General features: G+C 52.1%; 2 protein-coding genes across 2 annotated transcripts; one reads left to right on the forward strand and one right to left on the reverse strand.

Annotated features, from left to right (window-relative positions):
• The first annotated feature begins 199 nt into the window (after positions 1-199).
• On the forward strand, positions 200-12,487 carry CSUI_001460 (kinesin motor domain-containing protein). Its single transcript, XM_068061666.1, has 10 exons — positions 200-3,183; positions 4,174-4,392; positions 5,122-5,331; positions 6,195-6,272; positions 6,514-7,014; positions 7,982-8,745; positions 9,404-9,888; positions 10,413-10,645; positions 11,359-11,587; positions 12,108-12,487. The coding sequence occupies exons 1-10, from the start codon at positions 1,594-1,596 to the stop codon at positions 12,392-12,394; spliced, it is 4,596 nt and encodes a 1,531-aa protein (XP_067926362.1). The 5' UTR covers positions 200-1,593; the 3' UTR covers positions 12,395-12,487.
• Positions 12,488-14,076: 1,589 nt separating this feature from the next.
• On the reverse strand, positions 14,077-17,101 carry CSUI_001461 (uncharacterized protein). Its single transcript, XM_068061667.1, has 2 exons — positions 14,776-17,101; positions 14,077-14,378 (listed from the first exon to the last, which is right to left on the reverse strand). The coding sequence occupies exon 1, from the start codon at positions 16,913-16,915 to the stop codon at positions 14,948-14,950; it is 1,968 nt and encodes a 655-aa protein (XP_067926363.1). The 5' UTR covers positions 16,916-17,101; the 3' UTR covers positions 14,077-14,378; positions 14,776-14,947.
• Between the last annotated feature and the right edge of the window lies 1 nt (position 17,102).

Below are 17,102 nucleotides of genomic sequence, written 5' to 3' on the forward strand. Positions count from 1 at the left end.
CGGGGGGATCCACCAGCGTTGCCGCCTCTCCCACGTAACTACCAGCTGGGCTACGAGCAAACGGTCCCGGCTTATATACGGAGAGACGTTTGCAGGGAAGATGAAATCGGCTTGGCTGGTAGCGGAACTCAGACCAGCCGCGTGGATGTTTGAGGAAAGTACCGAGTTGCCTATCCGTCTGCCTGCATTCTTCTCCGGCGTGAAAACCTGCCGTGAACGATATCTGTTGCAGCTACACTCGGGAAGAAGCTAGTGAAGCGGTTGGCTCATGTGAATACAGACGGGACCTTCTGCGGCTCCTCACGTCGAGCGTCTCTTGATCCTGGGAGCCCTTGACAAGACAACGCGGATGCGACTGTCGTAACTCGTCATTTTTCGGAGTGCAGCTTCTCCTGTTCAGCCTAATGTGCTGCATCCTTCTCTTCCTAGGCTTGCCTACCGCTCTCTCTCTTCTGCCTTAGATCTGAATACGAGCTGCAGCGACTCAACCCCCCGCCGCAGCCCGCCTACCCCATGCCCGGGGTTGCACAAGATGTCCCCCGTTTCGACGCCGACGCGGGGAAGCAGCTAGTCCGATGCAGAGTGTCAACCAGGCGGCCCGGCTGTAATTGAACACTTCACCGGGAAAAAAAAGCTGTGTCCTCACGTTTGTACGGCATACTTGTAGGAAGGCATGTCTGTCGTTCACGCGACACGGGGAGACACGAGCATCACGATCCCGCGGTCTCATCTTCCATCTTTGAAAAGAACCATCCAGCCGGCCCAGTAGACACGACCGCTTGCCCTCTTTACGTCTGGAAGTGATTGCCCGAGTTCCGAGCCTTTTGTATTCCTGGACACCTCCCTTTGGCTGTCATGAAGCGCCAACTCCGGCCTTGAGTGGTGTCGAGGCCAGCGGTCAACGGCGGCTTTGCTAGACCGTGATCGAGCTGATGAAGTATCGTGTGTCTATCTTCTCAGCTGAGGACGAACAACCTCAGGACGAACGCGAAATGGAAATGGTCTTCCCCTCAAATTCTTTTCTTTACAACACCCGCCTGTCTCTTATCTAGCTATTGAACGTACATCTGGAAATGCTCTTCCCCTCAAATTCTTTTCTTTACAGCACCCGCCTGCCTCTTATCTAGCTATTGAACGTACATTCCCTCGGCCGCATAAACACCGTTTCCCGTCTGCCCGGACGTCTGAGCGGTACATCCTTTTCCGGGGTGTCATTCTGCCGTCCGACGTGTCGAGCATCGCTTCCAGCATAAATTTTCCTGGGGTGCCAGGCCTTGCTAACCCCCGTAGCCACTACGGCGTGCACAGACGATGTGGGGGGCTGACAATACGCTATAGCTGAGCAAATCCAACTCTCTTTCCGAAAGAGATCCCAGTTCGTCTTTCTCCCTTGTGAATCACTCCGAGCATTCGAGTACTGTGACTAAAACGCAATTGGGCAAGCAGGTGAGAAGTTCGGAGGCTCAAATATGGTTTCTACATTATCCCGGATCCTGGTTCATCCTTGCTGTCTCACTCCTCCATCCCTGCCCGCCCGTTCTCTTACGCGTCTTCTTTACGGGAGAGCACGTTCTCCTTGGTCCGTTTTCGAGGATGTCTTCTAAGAGAGATTTTCCCTTCTCTACTTCGACTTTTTCCCCTTTGTCGGATGATGACTACCTTTCTCGCTCTTCGTCCCTTTTGTCTCGCCGACAAATGTGGAGAAACCGGGAGTCTCCTACACCCAGCAGGAGTGGTTCACGCAGTCGTCGATTTCGTTCTTTTCAGGATGACGTATCCTCGCCTCCTTCTCAAGGCCATGACTTCTACAGAAGACAGTCTTCTCTTCTAACACGCACTTTTCAGCACCCGGATGAGACCTCGTTCGGATCTTCCACCTTGTCCCCGTCTGCTTCGTGCGCTCCGTGTGGGGTTTCGGAAACTGGGAAATCTTCCAGGGCCGCTAACAGCAATAGCGCTGTAGAATCGGCAGTGTTTGAGCTTATTACTCGTGCTGCAGAGAAGGCGGTTGAGCAGGCTTTGAAAGATCACTACGCGAAGTGGAATAGGAAGAATGGCGGGGGAAAAAAGGAGTGTGGAGGGGCAGACACCGGAGAGAACAAGGTACGACAACCTCTGCCAATAACAGAGGCCAAAGTCCGCATCACACCTAATCACTTGAATCTCCTTTCGCCTAGAGGCGTAAGCGGAGCAAAGGTCGGAGGCTCATTAGGCGATTCTGGGTCTGCAAGCGCTAACGGATCTTCATCCAGCCTCCCCTCATTTTCGCCGCTTACTTGTCGATTTTCAGTTCTCCCAAATGAAGCAGACCCCGAGGGAGGGCCTCCGACCCTGCAGCTTCTTGAGACTTTTCACGAAGATGGCGACGATGATCTTGACACACTCGAAGGAAAAATCGCTTCTTTCTCCCCGATCGGGGATGGGGAGGAAAAGGGCCAGCCCGACGGATTGAGCGCGGCATCTTCTCAGTCTCATGAGATATCTTCCTCTGTCAGCCTCCATCCCGCTCATCGTCCTGCTTCTAATCGTGCTCTTCCCCCGCCGCGGGCGGGGTGCCGTAATGCACTTTGGGAAGCCTCCAATCCTACAGGAGCATCTTCAGCAAGCGCACGGCGAAAAGAGTACGGACAGGCTGACTTTCTTCGCCTTGGTCTGTCCCTCCCTTCTCCGACAGCCACTGCGGTGTCTCCTTTCGTACCCCACCACCTAGGGACCGTGTCTGTTCCTGGCTCTGAGTATCGTTCCTTTCCTTCCCCTCTTCATCCCGAGTATCCACCGACCTCTTGGCAATCAAAGGCCTTCAGCAGTCACCCTGCTACAGAGACGAGTGCTTTGCGAAACTTTTCTGGTTTCTCAACATCCTTCTTCTCTAAACTGGTGTGTATAGAAGGCGGGGGGGCGTTACGGAGAAGTCGACTCGAAGATAGCGATGGTACACGAGAGAGGAGAACTGTCAGCCAGAGTGTGGCGAAGAAGAGGGGAAGCATACTACATCCCGCCGCGGACAAAGGAGGTGAGATCGGGATCAGCTCGGAGGTGATGACAGATGAAGAACAGGAGGACACGTGGCCTGACATGATGGTGGGCGGCATGGTTTCATCTACTTCAAAAGAACATCAATTGGAACTAAGAAAGCTCATCAAGAGTATTGTGAAGCTGTGGAAACTCCAGAGACACCAAAATGTAAGTATATACAATTGTTATCTCTACAAGCGTATGACGGCTGCTCTTCGACGGTCACTTAAAGAGACCGAGCATCTGTCATTGCTCGTCTCTGCGCTCTTCGGAGAGCTTACCAAGTGCCCTCTTGAGACATTCATCTCTTGCTCGCAGTGTGTTATAGTCGCCGGCAGACTCCCCGCGCTTGTTGAGCTGACCTGGGACCTGTCCTTTGTCGAGGCGTCCTACGGTATGGTGTCCTGTGGCCCGAATTCCTACCTCTCTTTCTACACATGCCGATATACATAGATATGTGGAAAAACAATAGAAGGCACAATAGTGTGCTTGTCTTGAATCATCCGAGTCACTCTGCCTTGCCTGGGTATTCTTCAGAAAGCAACGACTTCACTATGGTTGGTCCAAGAAGATGCGCCGACGCGCATTCGTGTACCTGGCCTTTGTGCACATATATTTATATGTGTACGTATACTGCGGGACAACTGTGAAGCAGCGCTGCCAGTGCCCAGTGCACTTCTTCGATGCCGTGGCTTTTTGCAGGCTGCATGATGAATAACGCGGGCAACTGGCAAAGCTACTCTGCCGGAAGCAACCCCTCACCTCCGTGTACGAGTAAATACCTCTCTGTCCTTACAGCGCCAAGGAAAGTGACTTTAGTCTGCAAAAAAAAAAGCAGAGGACAAGAGAAGAAAGGCGTTGCCCGGGCCATTTCAATTTGTTGCTGTTGAAACGCGCCTGAAAAAGGATTTCCGCAGCCTTTTTTCTTGATAGGGTGTTTGTATCTCCTCCACTATGGAATGTCCGTCCGTGCTGCCACTGCTATTCCCACTACAAATTCGGAACCTTGGAAGGGGATATCAGCTACGCGTGGCCAACTGCCAACTAACTCTTGTCGGAATGTACCTCATATGCCACCAAAGAAGGCCATCTGGAAAACTTCGGTTGAAGCGGCTGTCTGACATCTCCACCGAAATTCCACGTGTCCTTGTGTTGCAGGCACTTGTGAACAAACTGAAAGAGTGGGCCAGGGACTGCTATCTGATGTCTGGCAAACTTCCTGGTCGGGCAAAGCTCATTTCCGATCTCCCAGGTGTACGTACAGAGTGCTGCCGCACACGGGCTGCTATTCGAGAGCACCGGAAACTTGTGTCTCGCCAGATCGCATCTGTGCTGGGCACGCAAACTGACGGAGGGCGGGATCCTCTTCTTCTCTCTGTAAGGTCATCTCAAATCCTGATTTCAGTTCTCTCCTCATGATATGAGAGCCCGTTTCACAGCTTTGTGTTCCCTCTTTCGTTTTGTTTTTACTTTGGCAAGGGCCGTGGTTAGTGATGTAGTTTTATTCCCGGCATACGACGACTATTTTCTTCTTTCCCGCCATCTCGTTCTGGATTGGGCTCACCTAGTTCACCAGGACGGCAGCAGTAGGAAAGAATGTATACGCAGACGTCCAGGCTGCTCGTACACGATAACAGGTGTGACTATTTCAAGATCTCGAGGCTTCGATTGTTGCAAAAAAAGACCTGTATATCCATGTAGATGGGTAGGGACAGTTAGGCAGATACGTAGATGGATACATTCCTACATCGCTTCAGCTACCTGTACGAACCAGACGAATAGACCGTGGAAGACTTTATATCCTCATGGTTTTCCCGTTGTATTCAGATAGAGGTACAGTGATCACCTATAGCCGTCAGTGAACTCACTGTAAGTAGTTTTCCTCATCAACAGATTCTGAAAGGGCAGATTCTACTTCGGTCGCATCTGCCGCTTTGGTCTGCTTGCTTCTCTCATCTCTCCCTACAGCGGAAAAACCTGGCACTTCATAGCGTCTTGCTGCCTTTCTTCACGAAACTCTGCACCTGTATCCCCCCATATACATCAGTCCAGTCTTTCACAAGAGACGTTGTTTATATCCGACTTGCGTCTTGTCGCGTATTTCAGGATGAGACAAGAGAAGAGCTAGAAGGTGTATGCACATCTCGTTGTCATTTCTCGAACGATCAAAAAAAAAGTTCGTCTCTTCTCTCCCGGAAGTATCCCCTAGGCAGAAGGCCAAGTGGGGCGACTGTAAACAAGGAGATGCCTGTTATCATAGGAGAAAAGCTTGACCGTATATGTCATCTGCTAACTTCTATTGAAGCGCTTCTCAATGTGAGCTTTATCGCCAGTGAAATGTGAAAAAGACTGACTATTCCCTTAGTTCTTCTCTTCTCTACCCTGTGAATCTTCTGTACTGTTTTACCTGGTAACCGTGGGTTTTTCAGAAAAGCCGGGTTTGGGAAACACTGCGTCTCTGCACATGTCGTGCACTCCAAGACGTGTTATAGTTCTAGTCGAGGATCACGTTGCTGACTTAGAGATAGTTGCGAGGAGTCTTTTGGTCTCGTGTAGCGTCTTTCGTTCCTCTTAAACTACAGAGGAGGATCTGTGTGCCAAGCAAACCCTGTACCATCTACATGTGCACTCGCTTTCACCCCAAGCACTTTTCCTTTTCAGTGGTCCTCCCCTTGTTATGACCAGGAGGCGCCCCTCTGGCCAGCCAGTTTCTGTGTCTCATTTTAGCGTTTCTTTTTCAAGTCGAGGAGAACCTTCGCTACTGATGCACAAAAGTCCATGAGGCGCCGCCGCTCCGGTGATGTGTACGTACATTCTCGACAGACAGTGCCAAAAAGGATACACCTTTTCTGTCTTTGTTGTCTCTCCTTTCTTTATAATATCGTATGATTCTAGAAAAGATTCCTCAGTACCCTGGATGTACTATCCAATTGCGATGCTGAAGCCTGGAGAAAGTAGCGCAATATATGGTCGTCCGGCAGGACTCCACAACCATATGAAGAGAGATATGCGTCTAAGGCAGTATAGGCCACAGTGGTACGGAGAACATTCCGTGCTGCGGCTGTGGTGCATGCTGTCCCTGTTATGTGTGATCACTGTTTCAATTTTCGCTGGTATAGGAAGGAGAAGACAACTAACTCAAACCCTCTTTCTGTCTGCTCCCTCGCTTTCTGCCTCAGGAGAGAGATGAAGACGAAGCTCTTTGTGAGGATGAGAGAAGCCAAGAGATGTTCCACAGGCGTCTTTCCGGAACCTTTGTAAGACAGCTGGATAGCATTCGCTGCCGCCGCTGGCAATAGTCGGAACGTATTTCGCCGCGGCGTGTACAAACTAGGCAGCGTTGTTTGCGTCCGCATGTGGCGCTGGCGTCACGCAGAAAGCCGAAGCTGAAAGGAGAATTGGTACTCCAAGTCAATTACAACTGAGAACGTTGACGCCGTAACGCGATTGGCGAGAAGAGAAGTTTTCTTGTTTGTGAGGTTGCACTTTGTTTCGCAGCATCAGGTTCAAGTTGTTCAGAAACAGCTGGTGTCGCTCCTGGAGAAGGAAGGAAAATCTGTCTCTCTGAAAAGTCTGTTGGACGACGCGTGTCCGTCCTTGACGACATCCACCACGGCACCCGGAGAAGGAGAGGAGCCAACCCGGGAGTATAATAAGGAATTGCAGGAAGGCTTTTCTGAAGAATCTCACTTGGCGACGGCATCTGGACAAGAACGAATGAATACAACTGACATGGAAAAAGACGAAAGTGCGTTAGTCACAAGATCAGAAAGAGACCTCCCGGACAACAAACCCAGGCCGGTAGGGGAAGGGCGTCAAGAAAAGATGTTAAACGGCGCGGGGGCTGACGTTCCGAAGAAACAAAACACGGAGAATGAGGAGGAAGGAAGCCAGACACGTCAATCGAGCGGCGCGGATACCGTTTCTACGGCGGCTTCTTGTTCGTGTGTCACATCGGAGAGCTCCACCTCTGTGGTGGTCAATAAAATTCTCAAACAGGTACCAAGCCTTTTGCAAGCCGCCGCACACGAGAATGGGTGAAAGGCGATGGGTATCACCTGCTTTCGTCTTATTACGAGAGGCTCGTCCCAATCGCACCGCAGCAGGACTTGCTCTCATGTTTTCACGCTTTCGTGTCTTTGTGGTGGCCCGCGTGTGGTCACTATAGACACTCACTATCTCGTAGCAGTACACGGGTTGTCCCACCTGAAGACATTACTGGCCATCACTTTCACAACAAGAAGTAGCGCACTTTCCAAAAGTTCGGAGTCACAGTTCTCTTTTGCAGTTGACGGAGTCAACCCAGTGAGAGCTTCCACTTGACTGGCGGTTGAAAGCTCTACACACCAGACCACGAGTCTGCATCACTATCACGACCCTTTCTTTGTTCTCTTTCTTTGCAGTGGCATGTTGACTGTAGCGCAGACAGCCGCGCTTTGTCTTGCATCATCTCTCCGTTGTCGCTGTGTTCTAGCTGTCTGTCGGGCTCCAATCGGTTACACCTCTTTCTGAAGTGACTTTGCTCTAGATTATGTTAGAGGAGGGAACACACACAGCAAGAGTTGTGCACTAGCTGAGTCACCGTAGTACATGCTTGCTTTCGTGGTAGACAGAATCGAGGAGAGGACGAAAATCGCGTCGGTTCCCATGGAAGTTGTGTGGTCGTCGTGGTGTTACTAGGGGACTTCATAAGAGCCTGTCTTTGTGGTTTGTGGATGAAGACGGGGCTTCAGGATTGCTTTTGAAAGAGCTACGAACCAGCGAAAGAAAGGCTGTAAATTGCGTAAAAACATTGTGGCTTTGTAGGGGGTAAGGTGGGATGCAATGTCTGGACGTGTGTGCATGGCAGACGGACAGCCGGGGCAGCACTGCTCGCGGGGACACCTTTCACAGAGCGTCGCTGATGTCCCTTATCCTTTCTTCATGATGTGCGAATGGTCTGCTGCGCCTTTGTCGTCCTCTACAGAAGCTCCGTGACATCACGATACAGCGTGATGCACTCGAAGAACGCCTACGTTCCTCTCTCGCCCGGGTGGATGTACAACAGGAGGCGATAGAGCAACTGGTTCTGGAGAATCGGAGACGTTTGTCTGAACTCTTAACCTTAAGAGGTTCCCACCGAGTATTCTGTTGTATTTACTCCTCCAGCAAATCATCACCGAGCTTCTTCTACCAGAGCATGTTATCCTGTAGGAACGAGCGGAATCCGGATCTCACTCAAACAGTGGGGTCCTTTCCAGTAGACAGGGAAGTGCACAGTGAGACTGATGACGAAGGCCTTCTTACTGTTTCGGATGACACAACAATATCACTTACAGATCCTCCTGCACAGATTCCAACCATCGCCACAAGAAGAATAGGGAGCCTAAGGGGGAGAAATACAGGGCATATGTCGAGTGCCAATGATACCGGCCGGTTCTACAAACGCACTAGGAGGTTCAGTCCAGCTACCCTTGTGGCTGTAGCTACACGGGCGGGTCAGGTTATCGAGAGTACTCTGCGGGGCGGACGTGCGCCAAGGGGGGATGCCGCGCTAGACTCGCGGTATCTCCGTAGAAGTGGATCGAAGGCATCGGGGACGTTTTACCGCCTAACAAATAGAAAGGGGCATACTGACTTCGAGTTCGACCGCGTATACGCAGATGACGAAGAGAACAGTCCCGCGGCGTTGAATATTTTCGAAGATTGTTGTGACCTCCTGCAGTCTGTCACGAAGGATGGACTAAACTTGTAAGGGGTTTTTGACATTCTTCCGTCTCCTCACTCTCTTTCTTCCGTTTCCTGAGCAGGCGTGTCTCTCTGCATAAACATATGCTTACGTATTCGCGTGCAATAACAGATGAAGGTGTATGTGTACACTTAACCTGGAACGGCGTGCTCTGCGATCCTCAGCCGAGTACCCGTACATCGTGTTTTAGTACGAAGCTTCCCAAACGGTTCAATGAATAAAGCAGCACGGTCGTGGCACCCGCGAATGTTCCCGCATATGCGGCAGCACGCACGCACACAATAGAGCAAGGATGCGCCTGACATAAATTTCATGAGAAGGGAGAACGCTTCGAAAGAGTAAATGTGTTAGATTTCCTGAGTGAGCAGCGGTGTATCGCCCTCCCGGGCAAATGGAAGGGGTGCACCTTCTTACATTGCTTACTGCAAAGTGACATAAATATTTCTGTGAATCTTTCTTTCCGGGTGCATAATCTCATCACGGTAGTCACATTTCAGTTTCAATCTCTCAACCCCGAGTGGCCTCTCAGGTGCTGCTGAAGAGAGCCACAGATATCACTTAGCCAAGAAAATTGTCAGGCTCAGAGGTTCAGAATCTCCTGTCCATGTTTGCCGGATGCTCCACTGTTGTCGGAAAGAAGTGGTGCGTGCGTGACTGCAGCTGTCTCGTAACTCTTGGACCGAGGACAGCCGCGAAAACAACGATCGTCTACGGCGCACCTCCGTCGCTTTCTTTTCCGTCGTCTCTCATCCCGTCAACTAAGGATGATTCTACAGCCAGGCACTTTTCGCCATCTTTACTCGCCTCTGTTTCGCAGCACTTAGGTGTTGCACAGCTCATTAGTCATTTCATATTTGAGGAGCTGGAGACGCAGTGTGCGCGTTTACCGTGGAGAGCAGGGTCCAGGGACTCTGGGACAAAAACCCGGTCCAGGGTAAAGACTTCCTCTGACAATGGCGGTGCTCAGACGGACAAGCAGCAAGGGGGGGGGAAGAGGGGAGGTGGGGGAGATGGAGACGAAGAAGCAGCTAGTTATTTAGTACATTATAGTGTATTAGAAATCAGACACGAGCAACTAAGTGACGGCTTGGTAACCGACCGGAGACAAGCAAAGAAAATTGACATCAAAAAGGATAGAAAAACCGGTGAGAAAAAGACTCTTCAACAAGTGGTGCCTCATGCGCTGTCTCCACTCGAAGGCACTAATTCCCTTGATTAGACGAACTTGTGCCCGAAACAGTGAATACATGGTGGGTGCCCAGAAACAGGCTGTGGGTTTTCCTGTTGTCGCAGCCTCTGCACAAAGTGAATATATTTTTTGCCTGTTTGATCTACAATACACGAGAGGATGCCCTTTTTTCACTCGATCGTAGTCATACACAGAGCAGTACAACAATCCCAGGATTGACCGCACTTTTGCGTGCACTGTCTGTCTCCACAGCGTCCTTCCCACGGCATCTACGGGCCTCCAACGTTTTGTCGCACGTTAGCTGACGTGCGGCCATGCAGTTGTGTAGCGATTCTTCTTCACCCGCTTTGGGACCGGACTCTCATGATGCAGGATTAGGCTTGGGAAGGAGCCGCGCCGAGGCATTCTTGCTTTTGCCTGAGAGCACCACGCTGCTGAGTTGATCGGGAACGTTTCTTTGGATATTTTCTTTTTTCTCAGGCGAGGTAAAAGTAACTAATCTGGTGTCCCGGAGAGCGGAGAAGCCTGAGGATTTGCTGGCTGCGTTAGGACAGATCTCGGAGAAGCATTTCCGAGAACTGCATGCGCAGGATCTAGGAACTGAAGATGAGTTGGAAGTATCTGAGGGCAGCGGTCACAGTCGATTTCCTCGACGAGAGTCCAAATATGGAGCAGCCTCAGCGAGTCATGTTATCATCTTCATACACACAGAGGTACGCATAAACGCTACGAATACAGAAAAGAACGTTTTCCGTCTGCCGCGGAATCTGGATTAGCTTCCACACGTATCTATGGAGAGTCGCTCCGGCTGCAATTGTGAAGGGGCTGAATGATTCTGGAAGACTAGCGTTCATATTACTGGTAACTCGGAAGGTATCCCCTATGCAACCAAACCCTTTTTCGAGCGCCTGAAGATCAAGCTCTCTAAGTGCACAAATTTTCCAAGTGTCGACGTGCCCAGGTGTACAATTAGTTAATGCAGTCGTTTGTCTGCAAAATCGGCAACATTTGGGTGCCCGGAGTTTTGTCAACGGGACTCTAGATTGTAGACGCCATTCCTCATGACTGCAGGGAGGCTCCGCCCGTGTGACAAGATTCCCTGGGTGTTTCCTCTTCACATTCTACAGACGCGTATATGCCTGTACGAGTCTATTCTAGGAGAGAAAGCTGGGGTGCCGTCGGCGTTCCCGCCGTGTTTGTTGTTTGGTTATTGGGTTGCAAATTGTATCCAGCAAGGGGGGTGACCTCTGAGATTGGCCCAAGGACTTTTTTTATCTTTCGTCTCCGGGGTCAGTCCGCAAGAACGCTTGCCTCGCAAGTACGGTCCGTATGCAGGGATCTGCGTTTCAGAATGGCGAGGAAGTTGTGACTGCACTGTGTTTTATAGCTCCATGGCTTGGGTTTTGCTGGTCTCTGTCGCATGCAGGTGCACGACCCATCAACTGGGAGTGTATGGAGAGGAAAGATCGCCCTTGCAGATGTGGCTACTTCCCAAAACTCCGAAGCCAAGGCTCCCTTCAACTTTGACAGCTCGTCTGGATCCGTAGACGCCTCCGGAGGCTTCACTTCGTTTCTTTCTCTAGGTAGAACAGAAGAAGAGAGAGAAGCTGTCTGTCTGAATACGACTCTTGCGTCTCTCAGGAAAATTTTCATAAGTAAGCATCCTCGCAGAGCGCTGAATTCTGGAACCTGATTGCGAATGAGTAGTCCAACTTTTCTTCGGTCCATTGTGAGTACAGAAATCGATAGCATTCGATAAGCGCATCCTTTACTGAACTCTGCGCGCGAGGACTGCTGGACTTGTATCACTTCTCGAAAGAGAGGAGAATTTCGTAGTCTCCCCAACCTCTCCATCGTGATATGCCAGAGTGGATGAGCGAACGCCTGACGTTGCTAGAATTGCGTGTGGCGTCTGCTCTTGGTGCGTATTACCAACCCGGCTTCGACGGGATCAAATACTCTGGTGTGCCGTAGCTGCAATCCCCATTTGTGTCTACGCCTCCTGTGAGAACACATGTGCGACCGCGTCCGTTCAAATTGGAGGCACGCGGGTCCTTGTATTGCACACTTCTCTGCATCTGCTTGCTCAATCGCCTAAGGTCCTGACCCACCCAAAGTGAGTAAGAAACGTTTCTAGAAAATACGGAGCCTATACCTGTGTCATTCTGTGTACAGGCCAACGACTAAAGATGCGCTCGGGTGGATGCAAAGGAAGCGGAAGAGATTCTCTGAGTGCTTCTAATAAAGCAGGCGCTGTGTGGGAACCACGCCGCTATGGGGATATGAACACTCGGACACTTTTTCAGTCCAGCAAACTGACTAAGGTCTTGGAAGACTGTTTAGATACACTCTATGCTCGTGCTGTTCTCCTTGTTTGCTTGCCCAATAGCGGGTTTCCTGAGTTTCCTCTTCAAGAGTTTACCTTGTCTTCTACAGAGTCTCAACAAAACGCCAATCGCTGACGAGAGCGTGGAGTGACATTCCCTGATGGATAATGATTTTGCTTACTTTCTCTACTCCATACAGTTGTGCGGAATCGTGCTCCAGCGGAAAACAGGAACCAAATATGATTTCCTGACCAAAACGCGGCACGGACCAGGAGGCTACGCGCAGGCCCGAACCATTTGCGCCTCTTTTGACATCTCCTTTGGACCGTCACAATACAGCCGCCGTTTACACATTCGTGTACCGGGCAGGTATAATGTACTGTACCTCCTCATCGGAGTTAGCAGTGCCTAGTGTCATCTGGATAGCTAACCGTAGACTTCCTCCGAAATGCAGATATAGAATTTCAGTAGCACTACGTGCCGCGTCTTCAAGTGTTTCGTGGCGAGTGCGCGTGAGACTGTCTGTTCTGAAGGATACTGAATATGTGTCGAAACTGAGATCCGCTTTTGCGCCACCCACTCTGCTGGAAGCTCTCGCACGCGGAGTCACAAGTACAGTATAAGCACTCTCACTTAGTATAGTTTCAACGCCGCACTACTGCAGTGTATCGACGTGGGCACCGGCTGCCTGTGCCTCATCCGCGTCTTGTAGCGGCTCGAAGCTCGAACAAAGGGAGCGTCAATCCCCGGCGAACTGAGAGAACTCGTGACCCGGAACAACCACAATTGGAACACGCAGAGCTGCTTTCCCGTCACCGGGCTTCTCGCGACTTCGGCTCGTGAAGAACACCAGGAACGCCAAATAGTGTAGCTGCCCCGCCAGGGGAAGCCTGCGCGGGTGGCTAAGTTCTCTGCTTCGGTGACTTCCTAGCGAGCCCGTTCTGCTTAGGTCTTCCAGCAATCGGACGCGGAGTCCCAGAGCAGTCACCTAGGGTATTCTTCGCGCGAACAAACACACCAGCCAGCATAGAAGCTCGGCAGTGGCCAAAAAAAAGGGAAGGACGTGCTCTAGCCGAACACCCCCGTTCAGCGCCTGTTTCTAATTGGAATCTGTGTGTGAACGAAACCGCAAGTACTGTTCAAAGCGTAAGACTTTCGCTAGGCGAACAACCGCCGCTGACTGCAGCTGTATGCTGAGACTCGCTTGGCGAGTTCCCGCACCCTTGGTCCCGATCGGCCTCCTGGGGGCGGCGTCGCCTGGACTAAAGTCTCGGTGCCATGCACATGTGAGACTGTCCATCGCAGCTGCCCCCGCGACCGCTCGCTCAATTTAGGAATGTGCCCATGCGAGTCTGACCAGAATGCGCATGAGACACAACCGGGTTGATTCCAGTGTTGAGGATGAAGCGCCCTACTGTGCCACGCTTTGTGCGCACGTCTCGATATTGATCTTCAGCTTTGTGACCCGTGCTCGAGTATACTTGCACTTGTACAATCAGGCCAGTTTTGCAACACACTACAAATCCCTGAGTCTGCTTGATTACAGCGTCTCGACAAACGTCGTCTACTCTGATCTCCGAGTAGGACCTGATACCTGATCGAAAGTCTTCATCGTCAGACCTTTCTTGCTTCCACGCATTGTACGTATTTGGGAGCGACTCTCTTGTGAACTACGAGCAGCCATTGACTAGCAAGGGTGAGAAGGGTGTAAGGACATCAGATGGGGAGGGTTAAAACAACGAGGCTGCGCCCCGAGCCGCGTGCAACAAGCGCTGTGAGGAATCAAGTCTCGGCGAAGCCACAGCTGCCGGAAACGTTGCACGATTGATTGATCCTGGCGGGGGTGCCGCTAAACAATGATGACTCGGCAACCCGCCTACTGGCGCCCTCGCCTCTCTAATTGTGAGAGGACTACAGAAGGCCTCGCTCGGCTGACGAAGGCAAAGCGACGGTCTTCAGAAAGAGTCATGAGGTCAACCCTTGAGAAATCCGGTTTAGGCTCGTGCCAGAGCCTTTCAAAGACTACTTGGCCAGCGCACAGATGCGCAGGCGTTCCTCCACAACAAGCTGGATGGTCTTCCACAGCTTGTCGGCCAATCTAAGTGACAATTTCAAAAAGCTGCACATGGAGCAGGAACAGTGAGATGAACCACAGGAGGCAAAATATATTCTTTGCAGACCATGCTGGACGGACACGGACACGCTGTCCTAGTATTCCCCCCCACCCAAAGCTCTCTTTCCTCATCGGGGGGCAAATTCACAATGGTAAATGATTTCATCTGACCACATTGGCGCCTATGGAACCGCGAAGCCTTACTCAAGATGTCATATCTACCGGTCGCTCTTGTTCGGCTTGCTGTCGTCGTGCAGCTACTCTGGTTGAGCTGAATTTCAAAAACTGCGAGGTTGAATCCCATAGTTCAGTAGCTACTCCAAATCGAAGCGGCCCTGAGGAGAGACACTCAGGCCACACTGGTGTATTATGACGGACAAAAAACACTGCTTTTTGAACGTACAGAGGGCACGGCGGCGCTTGCTGTTAGCCAGGCTTGCTTTGGAGATTCGAGTCGAGCTCCGGGCGGCCAACTGCTGTTCTCCCTCAGTCGTCCTAAAACACATGCGTAGTAGGCCAGAAGGATGCTGGAAGCTATACTCTCCTTGGAAGCCGGAGACAAGCGACCCGGGGACCTAGCCGGATGGCCGACGCGCAGCTCCCCGGAGAGAAGCGTACAATGGCATAGATGGTATAGGACTTTCGGTGCTGAAGAGGTCTCCAACAGGAACAAAACTCCTCGTACTTGTGCTGGTGGTCGGCTGCACCTCATTCTCTTTCGTTGTACTCCCAGCTGCTTTCGTTGACGCCGACTGCCATCCCGCTGTATGTCGGCTAGGCAGCGGCCCTGTGTAGCTTACTGCCGTAGTCTTAGACACCGTTGTTGAAGTCGTGGTTGTAGTGATTCTTTCAATCCTGGCTGTGCTGCGGGTTGTCGCAGCTGTCGCAGTCGAGGTTGTGCACCGTGTCGTCGTCGTAGTCGCTGTTGGGTCCGGAGCCGGGGTTGTAGAACTGATGGCCCCCGCTTCATCCGAAAGCTCAGGGATGATCGCGGAGAAGGTTGCTTTCCGGTTGCCATCCTGGAAGTCAAACTGCTTATGACCACGGCCAACAACAACACCTTCAAGGGACTCTCCGGGGTTAGGTTCCAGCAGATTCATGCCATAATCTTTCTTCTGCCCGCCCTGGTGTAGTTGTACCTCGGTTTTGAAGACGAGAACTGTTGTCGATGAGGACCTTTCTGCAGGAGCTGTCCCGCTGTTGCCATTCCTGTGGGCGCCTGTGAGGAGGAGTTCTGGTGGGAGACGGACTTCGAAATGCAAAGACACCTGCCTGCTCCTCTTCTTCGCCTCCAGCATGCGACTCTTTGCTACTGCCGAGCTTCGCCTCTCTCTGTTTGATGCGGGACGTACTAGCGTCCCTTCTATTGGCTGCTCATGTGGTTTTACCCCTGCCCACACACTCGATGAAAAAGCCTTGTCAGCCTCTTCTTTTAGCAACGACTGCACCTTATGCTTGCCCGCCGGCGGAGTCCCTTCACGCTCGGTTTCCGAACGCCCTTCCGCGTGTGGTATTGCTTTGCCTGTCAGACTACCACGTGCCTCCTCGGTACCTTCCATTTCTGAAACAGGTGTCACTCGCCTCTCAGCTACCTCGTACTGTGGCCGCTCTGGCAGGGGAGTTTCCGTCGCGGCCTCTGTATTCGCTGGCGTGCTGAACGCTCGGTCATCACCTGGTTGTGTCCTTACTAATCCTTCTTTCAACGGGTTTCCCTCGCCCGGCGTAGCGTCTCCCTCTAGTTGTTCCGTTGGCATTGTCTCAGCCCCCGCTCCGTCGGCATTTTCTTCAGCTGTGGCCGTGTGGGCTCTTTCCGATTCCGGCCTCCCATCGTCCGAAGCCGCGCTGTCCGATGCTTTGTCATCTACGTTGTCGCTGGGTGCGCTCGCGCCAGCTGTCATCTTCGAGGCAAGCGGCGCCTCAGTTGTGGAGACGTGATCGACGCCCACGTCTATTCCGTTTGGCGGTACTGTCCCGTCTCCGTCTCGGTTGCTCATCTCGTCTGTTATGTCCTCGTCGGCGGCTCCGGGCCCTTCGGCCCTGCCCTGCGCCGAGCTGTATTGCTTGTCTGCCGCGCCCGCTTGGGCATTATCTTTCCTGTCCATTGGATGTTCCCCCGCGTTGTCTACGTTTGCCGTTGCAACATCGTCCGCCTTGTCCGCGTTTCCTGTTGCGCCCTCGCCGGCGTTGCCCGGGTTTCCTGTTGCACTGTCGCCCACATTGTCTTCTTTTCCTGTTGTCCCGTCCGGGTTGGTTTCCTTATCTATCCCATCCCCAGGTCCGCCGGACGTTTCGTCTGCCCTACTCCCGCCCGCCTTCCCCGGCACTTTCTCTTCCTCGTGGTCCGTCTTCCCTATTGTGTCATCTTCCGCCTTGTCCGGCTTCTCTGTTGCGTCCTCTCCCGCGATGCCTTCTGTCTCTCGCGCTCCCTCCTCTGCCTTGTCGGTCTTCTCCGTCACGTCCTCTTCTCCTCTGTCTGTCGCCTCTCGTGAGCTCTTTTCTGCGTTGTCTGTCCGTACTTGTGGGCTCTCTGCGTTATCTGCCATCCTCCCTGGGCTCTCTTCCGCCTTCTCTGTTGCATCCACTTCCGCGCTAGCTGCTCCATTTGCTGCATTCGCTTCCGCATTGTCTGCCCTCTCTGTCGCATCCTCTTCCGCGCTAGCTGCCGTATTTGCTGCATTCGCTTCCGCATTGTCTGCCCTCTCTGTCGCATCCTCTTCCGCATTGTCCGTC

The sequence above is a fragment of the Cystoisospora suis genome, assembly GCF_002600585.1.
Source record: "Cystoisospora suis strain Wien I chromosome Unknown contig_578, whole genome shotgun sequence".
Classification (NCBI taxonomy): domain Eukaryota; phylum Apicomplexa; class Conoidasida; order Eucoccidiorida; family Sarcocystidae; genus Cystoisospora; species Cystoisospora suis.